This window comes from Sapajus apella, unplaced genomic scaffold (assembly GCF_009761245.1).
Source record: "Sapajus apella isolate SASKATOON/1434 unplaced genomic scaffold, GSC_monkey_1.0 scaffold36, whole genome shotgun sequence".
NCBI classification, from domain to species: domain Eukaryota; kingdom Metazoa; phylum Chordata; class Mammalia; order Primates; family Cebidae; genus Sapajus; species Sapajus apella.
Window position 1 is genome coordinate 25,964,297 of NW_022436976.1, and position 10,377 is coordinate 25,974,673.

Sequence of the window (10,377 nt, forward strand, 5' to 3'; positions counted from 1 at the left end):
TGTTTTTCAACTATTATTTAAAATAACAATAGTCAGTTAGGCAGACTATCTTAATAATTATGTACATTCGCATGCCAGACTGTCAGTAAATAATTACTCCTAAACATTTCTGGGTTTTCAGATATAAGGAGCAGAGTCAAGGTTAATGCAGGATATTCAGCTGGTTCAGGATTTCCTCCAAGGGAACTAGATTCCCTTGGTATGGGGATCTGGTGGAATCTTCCTTGCTTTGCTTGTGGCAATGAGCAGTTTAGAAATTTCATTTGCCATCAGTAATTATCTGAGTTGAAGAAAAGTAAAATCAAGCAGCTAAAGTAAATTACTACGATTACTTATTTTCTGTCTCAACCTAGAAAAAAAAAGTTATAAAGATAGATTAAGAATTTTGGCCATTGTTGTAGACAGATTGGTTGGTGCCTCTTGGAAAAGAAATGGTAGAGCTCACTCAGACGGACCAGGTTTGAGTTAAGCTATGAAATGTCTGCATGCAACCTCATGACCAGGTTCCCAAGACTAAGAAGGCCTTCGTGGATGGGCTCTCTGGTTTCACAGTGTGTAGCAAAGTTGAGAGATGTAGTACGAAAGCATGCAGCTGCTTTGAGTGGATCATCCTTTCATAGCCTTCTCCCTTTCCCCTCCAATCAACACTCCACCTCAACACTCCAGCACACAGCCAGAAGTAAACAGGAGTCTGTTGGAGATTTTGAAGATGGCACTAAGGACAACCAATGGCAAACTCAACATAGACAATCTCAATCTGAGTTTTCGAAAAGAAGATCGCTCGTTCTCTGGCTGCCTCCCTCCACCTAAGGTAACCAAAATTCAATTTCAGATTTGTTCCTCTATAAAGGATACTTCAGGGCATTGGGTCTATAGTAACAAGGCACAGGGCTGATCTGTATTCTGCCTGTGGATTACATTACACAATTGTTTGTTTTCTTTGCCTGAGAAAAACAATGCAGAAAAGAAAAACAAGGCTGACAAATTGTGAAATGTACAGGAATTGTGAAGTAGATCCAGAAATTACTTATATTGGGTTTTGTTTTATGGTAATAATAGAGAATATGACAACATCCAAATAACATTTCATAATGGAAAGCAACTATTTTTTCAAGGCCAAGTGTTTATTTCTCACACTCTTTCCTGGCTTCCAATGAGAACAGCATGTGGTGTGTCCCATTCCTTAGGAAAACCAAATTTTAGGGCCCGATGTAATTTACTGCCGATACAGGTTATCGTGCTGTTTTGGAGCATTAATTAGCAGTGCAGATGTGCTTCATGGAAGAGAATTCAGAACCATATTAATTCATGGAACTTCTGCAGCCAAAAAAACTCCATCATAAGGTTACTTTGGATACAGATAAAATAATCATTACCACCACAACTGTAACTCTATTAGCAACACCTCATCACCACTACACTTTTACTAAGTGCCAAGCGTTGTGCTAAACGCTTTGCTTACATTATCTCATGTAACACTTACAATGTTAATTCTGTACAAAATGCTACAAAATCTAGGTAACCCTTATAATACCCACTTCATATATTTTTAAAACTAGTCTCAAAGAGGCCAATTGAATCACCCAAGAGTCACAGCAAACAAGTGGCATGGCCAGGATTCAAAGTTAAGAAGAGTTATGAAAACTGAGAGCCAGAAATGGCACTTCATTAGATAAAGGATATCTGGATGAGTCCATTATGTCCAATACACAAGAGTTAGAATTCCAGAAGTTTAGAAAGAGTTGGAAATTGTAGCCTAAAAACTTCCTGTTAGAAAGATTGGAAAATATCTTTCATCTAGGTATACAGAAGTTAGAATTGAGGGAGTCAGAGAATTTAAAAGAACGGTGATGTTTACTAAGGAGCAAGCACATGATATGCTGAAAATGGGTTATTATTCTAGGAAAAAAGCATTTTTCTTTCAACCTCCATATTTAAAATCAACTATGCAAAGGCAAAACTGTGTGTGTGTGTGTGTGTGTGTGTGTGTGTGTTTGAATATTATACATGCAAGCATATTTCATGAGGAGAGAGATAGAGCATTGCAGGGGAGTCCACACATCACATATGGCCTTTACTTGCTTGTGAGAAAATCTACAGAAATAGACTCTTAGTCTAAAAATTCTTAGCAGCAATTTTTTCTTAGATTAGAAACCACATAACCCAATGGTGAAGCTTGAATATTCTCAGATGATACTCATAGAATGAAACATAAACAACTTGAAAATCAGAGTATATTTACCAAACCTCTATGAGTCTCAGGTTTTCCACTGGCAAATCTGGGTCCCAAGTATCTACCTCCTGTGTCTATCTGAGGATTAAATAAAATAAATATGTGAAAGCGTTTAGCATATTATCTGATTTACGAAGCCCTCACTAAATATGCTTCCTTTCCTTCTTACATTAAAAAAAAAAAATCAGTGTTTGGTGAGAGTCTTACTTACAAACAGCCTAAGAAAGGAGAATATTCCCACAGTCAAGTGATGATGGCCCCATTGAGGTCTGGTTTTCAGGGCAGACCTTGAATCTTGAATGTTCTTCTCCTGATAACCGGCCCTGAAAGCTTAACTTTGTGGTTCAAATCCAAGGAAATGGGGTACATTTTCCTTGAAGCTGGTCTGCCTTTCGTGAGCCATCTGGCATCTCTTAAGACATCTGGAACTCACTCAGAGTATAATACAGTTCTGGGAGGCATGTTAAATAGAATTCTGTTTCCCCAGAACATGAGGCAAATTGAGGCCCAAGGAACATTGGAAGCAAAAAGCAGCCACTGTCACACCTCAATTTCCTTACTCCTGAACACGGGACTTCAGAGTGGACCAGGAAAGGTTATGTCTGAGTTAAAAGGATTTTTTTTGGGGGGGGGAGGGGGAGAGGGTTGTTTTGACCAGTAGCTCTGAATTTTCTTTGGGTACAGGAGAGAAAATCATAGAATATGAAAGCTATCCATTCTCTCTCTTGGAAGATTAAAAAAAAAAAATTTTAAAGCACATCCACACAGCCACCATTTAGAGGGTTCACAGGTCATCTGTAACTCCCAAGATAAATAAAGTCAGTCTTAAAGGATTTCTGTGGGTCTTGTCACTAAAATCAGTGGAATTTGACCATTCATAAAGATCAGTATAGAAGCGTATCAAGTATCCGTCATCTTCATTCTGTGCACTTGCTCATCCTATTCCTCTCGCATACCTTCAATGCAATGATGGTTTCTGTCAGGACTGCTGAAGCAATGTAGATACACATTCATTTATTTTTAACTTCCCTGACCATTACCCAAGTCAGGCGTAGCTTCAATAGAGTTGTAGAACCTAAGACATTCCATGCATGCAGGCTCAGTTTAACCCTTTTATACACAATCCATATTCTTCACCATTTGAACTCATTCTCTTTCTGCTTCGCAGTACAAACCCTTTCCAAGCTGCTCCCAAACCTGTCTCCCAGAAGAAGCTAGCTATGTTCTAGCTAGCTCCTTCTGTTTTAATTACTCTTTCGTCTTCATTTTCATGTAGCTTCTTCATTATTACTCGGAAGGAGTCCCCTTACTGACAAAGCCTGGGTTGGTGAATGTGAAGTTCATTATTGTGTCAAGACTCTAGCTAGGACATGTATTTAAGCTGACCAGGACCTAAAGACCTCCTTCTATAGTTTTTCAGGTTGTTTTTTCATATTTAGTATTTTTTATAACTGTACACTCTGCCTTAAAAGTATAAAAAAAGATTTTTACTAACTTTGAGTCTTTCTCCTCTTTCAATGAAACAGCCACCTTTCCAATAAATATGACCTATTTAATCCATTCTTGCATTTGACATAATAATCACTCAGTGCGTTCTGGGCATTGTGACAGGCACTGGGGACAACAGACTTTTATGGTTTGGGCTCCTGAATTCTCCAGGAGCTCAGGAGAAAGGCAATGTTTTAAACACGTCATCACAATTCTATGTGATAGGTAGTAACTTTGAACACAGAGAAGGAACACCAACGTGTCCTCACCTGAAAGCTCTCCAAAGGAGGTGATGTAAACACTGACTCTTAAAGAACAGGCAAGTTTGGCCAAGAATGGGGAGAGAGGGGGCCTGGCATGGTGGCTCACGCCTGTAATCCCAGCACTTTGGGAGGCTGAGGCAGGCAGATCACAAGGTCAAGAGATTGAGACCATTCTGGCCAACATATGGTGAAACACTGTCTCTACTAAAAATAAAAAAAATTAGCTGGGCGTGGTGGTGCACAACTGTAGTCCCAGCTACTCGGGAAGCTGAGGCAGGAGAATTGCTTGAACCTAAGAGGCCGAGGTTGCATGCGCCAAGATCCTGCTCCTGCACTCCCGACTGGGTGACAGAGTGAGATTCCATCTCAAAAACAAAACAAAAAACAAAAACAAACAAAAAATGGGGGGACAGGGGAAGAGATGGGAAAAGTGTTCTGGATAAAAGTCTCAATGTGCAAGCACTGACATGAGAGCATGGCTAAATCAGGGAACTATATGTCCTGCTCAAGTCAACTTTAGAATGGAATGTAGGAGCCAGTTTATTAAGGGTCTTTCTAAGAAGGGTGAATTTTATGCTAAAGATCCAAAGGAATCATCGAAGGATATTAAACAAATAAATAATATGATCAGATTCAATGGGAAAAAAGAGCATTCCAATCGAATTTGGAAAATTGATTAGAAGCAGGCAAAAACAGGGGCAGAGAGATCTTTTAGAAGGCTGTTTCAATAATCCAGGCAAGAAATTATGAGGGTTTAAGCCAAGGCAGGAACAGGAGGGATGGAGACACCAAGGAGGTAGAAAAGAAAGTCTCAAAGACTAATTGGATGTGGGCCCTGACTGAAGAGAAATCGAGAATGACTTCCAAGGTTCTGCCTTTGGCAACTTGATGGATGGTGGTGCCGTTCTCTGAAATAGGAAACAGAAAAGGAGTAAATTGTGAGAGGTAGACAAAGGAGTGATGAGTTCAGTTTTGAACATGTTGATCTTGTAGAGAGGTGAAAACTGAATAGTGATTTAAAACTTTTAAATATGGAGTGGAATTCATAGTAGTTAAGATTAACCAATGATGTATTGGCAAGTGAGAATAGAAGAAGGCTGGGGAGAGCACTCTTTGCCAAGGAGTAGGTAAACAAAGAGAAGCCAACAAAGAAAATTCAAAACAATCGAAGGAGACATGAGAGTGTTCAAAAACAGAAAACAAAACAAAGAGAGTTTGGAGAAGGATGGCATGATAGACCATGTCCCATACTGCAACGAGAGCGTCCATAAATAAGATTGAAAAGTATTAAGTAAATTTGAAATCATGGAGGTTGTTAGTAACTTGGTAAACAGAGTTTAAACAGAATGAAGGGATAAAATGCAAATGAAGCTACCTGTGGGAAAAGAGGGAGCTGAGACAGTGCACACTGCTCTTTCAAGGACCATTTTGGGGAAATGAATATTTATTTCACGTTATCTTTAATAACAGATATTTTACTTCTATTAAAAACATTTCCCTATTAAACAGAAGAAATTACATAGAAACATTTTCTTACCAAGGGTCATCATTATGAATATTGACTTTTTAAAGGATTTTAATAATAATCGTGATTAACATGGAATTGCTGTGATTTTCTGGTAGAGGTTTCTGTTGCACCTCTGTAACTGGCAGCAGTCAGTTCTTAGCAGCTATCAATCAGTCTGCTTCTAGGAACCCTGATGTACTATTTCTAACATGTTGTTCATTTTAGCCTAAAGCAAAACTCAATGTTGCCAGAAGTAAGTGATCTGTTTTTAGAATAATCTCTTAATATTGATATTTAAAAATATGTCAATATGTTCTAATCATGAAGATAGTGCAGCACTTATTTATAGAGTAAAATAGCATAGTGTGACCAATCTGACTCTTGAACTTTATTTTTTGCTAGCCTCCACTCCTGCACACTTCACTCTTCAGTGAATTCAGCTCATGCATTCATGCCCTCATTTACCCATATATACATTTATTCAATAATTATTGAACCTTTATTTTTCAATACTGTGCTAGGCAATGGTGTAAGAAAATGAAAGAAACCCAGTCCCAGCCCTGAGTAAGCTACTGCCTTGTAGAAATGCTCAACAAATAACAGACAATTGCTGAAAAGGTATATGATAGCAGAATGGATAACGTCAAAATATATGCTACTTCTGAAAAGCACCGTGCTCTGTCTCACCCATTATTTACACATGGTTTTCCTCTGCCTGGAATGCTCCCAAGTCCTTATTCTTCTAGCAAACTCTATTCATTGTTTTATATTTCAAATCAATCTTTTTTTTTCCTCTTTTAAGCTTCCCTGAAATTTCTCCTCTATACATAGGAATATGCAAGTTTCAAACCCAGATTGGTTGTCTTTCTTTTCATAAAGACAAATGAAGATGAGCTTTTTGTTGTCATTTTAAAATGTCATTTTTATGATTATTCAGGTATGGTGAGACCAGCAGATCAGGAGATGAGATGATTGCTACCGAAAAGATAGTTTGTTTCTCATGGTTGCTGAGAGGAGAGGGCACGCCACACCACACAGAGCCAGAGGAAGTGCCAGGTTCTGTCAGAAGGCAGAGAGAGTGAGGGGAATGTGGGCATGAGACTTTTTTGTGGGTTTCTGGGAAGGAATGAACAGAGCAGGATAAGCAGGCTTAGGATAGGCTAGCTTGCATAACCAGCAGGCTCTGTATCTGGCCCCAGGGGGATTACAGCAGGGAAATAGTGGCTCTGTGAGAGCATCCATAAAGGAGATGGTTGAGGTATGGGCTTTGGATAAGTTGCTTAGCTGATGAAAGGCACACTTTAAGAAGGGCAGACTCTCCAGGGTCAACAAAGCCCCACGAAGGTTGAAGCATCAATATAAATGACAGGCTTAATACAGGCACTAGACAGAACTTCCTCAAAATAATAACAATGACTAAAAATAAAAGTCAAATATCTCTTGTCTGAAGTATTTTGGAGCAGAAGTGGTTTGGGTTTTGAATTTTTTGTTGGATTTTGGATAGTTACAGATACATAATGAGATATCTTGGGGACAGAACTTCAAATCTAAACACAAAATTCATTTATGTTTCATATACCACTTATACACATAGCCTGGAATAATTTTATATAATAATTGTAACAATTTTGTGCATGAAACAAGGTTTGTGTTAAGTACTAATGTGTGGAATTCTGCACTTGTGGTGTCCTGTCAGCATTCAAAAAGTTTCAGATTTTGGATTTTTGGATTAAGGATGTTCAACTGTAGTTATATTTGGACTAAATAGCTATTTAGTAACTGCTATTATTTATTTATATATTTATTTACTTGCATAGTTATTATTAGGAATGTCTAATTTAATGTAAATAGTCCAAACACTAAACTCTACATTTCTTTTTCACTTTCTTCTCCCCTTCCTTCCTTCCTTGATGCCCCCTACCTCTCTCTCTCTCTCCCTTGTTTCCTCTCTTCTTCCTTCTTTCATTCCTCTATTTCACTTCTCTACTCTCCCCTCTTCTCTCTTCTTTCCTCTCTCCCTCTGTTTCCTCTCTCCTCCCTCTGTCTTTTCTTCATTTCATCAAATATTAATCAACTGCCTACTAAGAGCCTGGCACTATTCTAAATGCTAATTTTATCATCAATCCTCACAGAGTCCTGGGAAGTAGAAAGTACTAGTCTCGTTTAGTAAATGAAGTTGGAGGACATAAAAAGGTTAAGTAACTTCCCAAGGTCAGAGAGATCACAGGCAGCAGATGTGGTGTTCAAATAAGATTTGCTTGATTCTATTGCTATATGTTTAACCATTGTTCTAAATACACAACAAAAGTTACCACACCCTAAAAGTTTGAAATATTTGAGTCTAAATGTCACTTACCCACCAACCTGAGAACTGAACTAGTGTGCTCTAGTTCAGGACAAGATTTCAAATATATTATGAACTTCAGAAACTTCAATGACACCTCATTCATTCATTTAACAAATATTTATCTGAACATCTGCTTTCTAGACTAAGTTTCACAACTTATTAGCTATGTGACATTAAGAAAATACTTAATCTCTCCAAGTCTTTGTTTCCTCATATATAAAATGTATATAGTAATATTAATCCCGCTACTACAACAAGCTTGTTTTCCAAATCAAAATGGATGATACAAAAACATTTAGCAATTTATCTGCATAATGAAGTACGTATAATTCATAGGCATTGACTATCCATTCTGTGGCTGATAAAAACGTAAGTTCAGAATTTCAAAACACAGTGACTTCTGAGTAATGAATTATACTTCTGTGACAACTGAATAAAAACTTGCTGGTAAGTATTTAGTTGGACATTCCTGCCCTAAATGATATCCTGAAGGATCTCTCAATGTTAGAAAGTACTCCTGGATAGTAATTCTTTGTCAAAATCATATAGCTACTAATTATGAGAAAAACTTAAATACTAATTTATTCTATTAAAACATCAATTTTGTTTTTTAACTTGCATATGTGGGAAGCATGGATTATATCTGCCCCTGAGCCTGCTGGAAACATTGCTTAGCCATCAAGATTTGGGCTACCAAAATGAAATAAAGTAAGTGAACTTCTATTAAGAACTGAATATTTGTATCTACCACCCCTTCCCAAATGGTATGATGAAGCTTCAACCCCAAATAGGATGGCATTTTGAGACTGTCTTTGGGAGGTGATTAAGTTTACATTAAGTCATAAAGGTGAAACCCCTATGATGAAATTATTGTCTTTGTAACTAGAGGAACAGATATGAGAGCATCCTGTCTCTGCCATATGAGGATACAAAAGGTAGACATCTGTAAGACAGGAAGAGGGCCCTCACCAAGAACTTAACCTGCCAGCATCTTCATCTTGGATTTTCTAGACTCCTACCTAGTGATGATATTTTGTGATAGCAGCCCGAACATTATATTCACTCTGTCTTCTGTTAGGATACCAAACACATAGGCCTGTTTAGAGTAGGAGTTCTATGTGTGAAACAATCAATTTCATTGCTTGATAGAGTTAAGAATGTTTGCTTTTACTGAGATCAAAGGGTCTTCTTGTCATAGAGAAACAAAGCAGGAAACTTCCACTTACAACCTACGACTATCAGGGACTAGATTTACCATTCCCCCTTGAACAACTAGAACTAGGACAAAATATATGAAGACTCTCAGACATGGAACAGCAAGCAGCACGAAACAATGACTTCTGGGAGAAGAAAAACAAAGCAAGTAAGCCTTGTTGCATAGGAAGCGGGAATTCAAGAAGAGCCCAGCATTCTCCCTGAGTTAAAGGGACAGCGTTTCGAGTTCGAGGAGGTCAAAAAGACTAAAATGCAGTACAGAGGAGTATAGTAGCAAGAAATCCCCAGGGAGTCCTCACTGGAGATTTCCAAGAGTTACCCCAAAATCTTCATGTGAGTGCTGGCTGATGCATTCATTTTGAGGCAACTACCCAAGGCCAGAGAAAGTAACATCCTAACCAAATGAGGTAGAAACATTATTAGATCTTACATGGGATTGGGAATACTTCATGTTTCCACAGCTGGTGAGGAAAATTTCATAACACATGCGGTATTGCGTAGAAACCTTAAAAACGCACAGCATTGTAATGATGGAGCCAAATTACCCCAGACAAACTCAACAAATCTTAAAACTCTAACAAAGCTTGAAAATGATCAAAATGTTTTTGAGCAATTTAATTACATCTAAAAACAAAGCCCCCCAATCTCAAAGGAACAGAAAATATTGAACAATCAACAATATAAACAACACAATTTCTAAAATGTATTCAAAAATTGCAAAGCACAAAAAGAAGCAGGAAAAGTAGGACCTATTATTCAGAAAAAAAAACAATTATTAGAAGCAGATTTCTAAACAACACTACAATACAATTAGTAAACAAGCATGTTAACGGAGCACTTATAAATATACTTCACATGTTCAAGAAGGCATAGGAAAACATGAGCATAATGAAAGACATGGAAGATTTAAAAAATCCAAATAGAACTTCTGAAGATAAAAAATACATGTAATAATGTGAAAAACACTAAACAAACAGTTCACAAGAGAGGGACATTCTACACAATGCCTAGCCAGTGCTCCACAAAATTATGAAGGCCATTAAAAATGAGAAAGGGGCCGGGCACAGTGGCTCATGCCTATAATCCCAGCACTTTGGGAGGCCGAGGCGGGTGGATCACAAGGTCAAGAGATCAAGACCATCCTGGTCAACAAGGCGAAACCCCGTCTCTACTAAAACTACAAAAAATTACCTGGGCATGGTGGCGTGCGCCTGTAATCCCAGCTACTCAGGAGGCTGAGGCAGGAGAATTGCCTGAACCCAGGAGGTGGAGGTTGCGGTGAGCCGAGATCGCGCCATTGCACTCCAGCCTGGGTAACAAGAGC

The 10,377-nt window shown here is 38.2% G+C and overlaps 1 protein-coding gene across 1 annotated transcript in view; it reads left to right on the plus strand.

The window, feature by feature from the left end:
* CUNH1orf87 (chromosome unknown C1orf87 homolog) overlaps positions 1-10,377 on the plus strand; it is an 81,751-nt gene that overhangs the window by 38,222 nt on the left and 33,152 nt on the right. Inside the window, exons 7-9 of the mRNA XM_032296836.1 lie at positions 646-813; positions 887-893; positions 8,458-8,546. Of these exons, the coding sequence (XP_032152727.1) occupies positions 646-813; positions 887-893; positions 8,458-8,546 (264 nt within the window). The remainder of the gene's footprint in view (positions 1-645; positions 814-886; positions 894-8,457; positions 8,547-10,377) is intronic.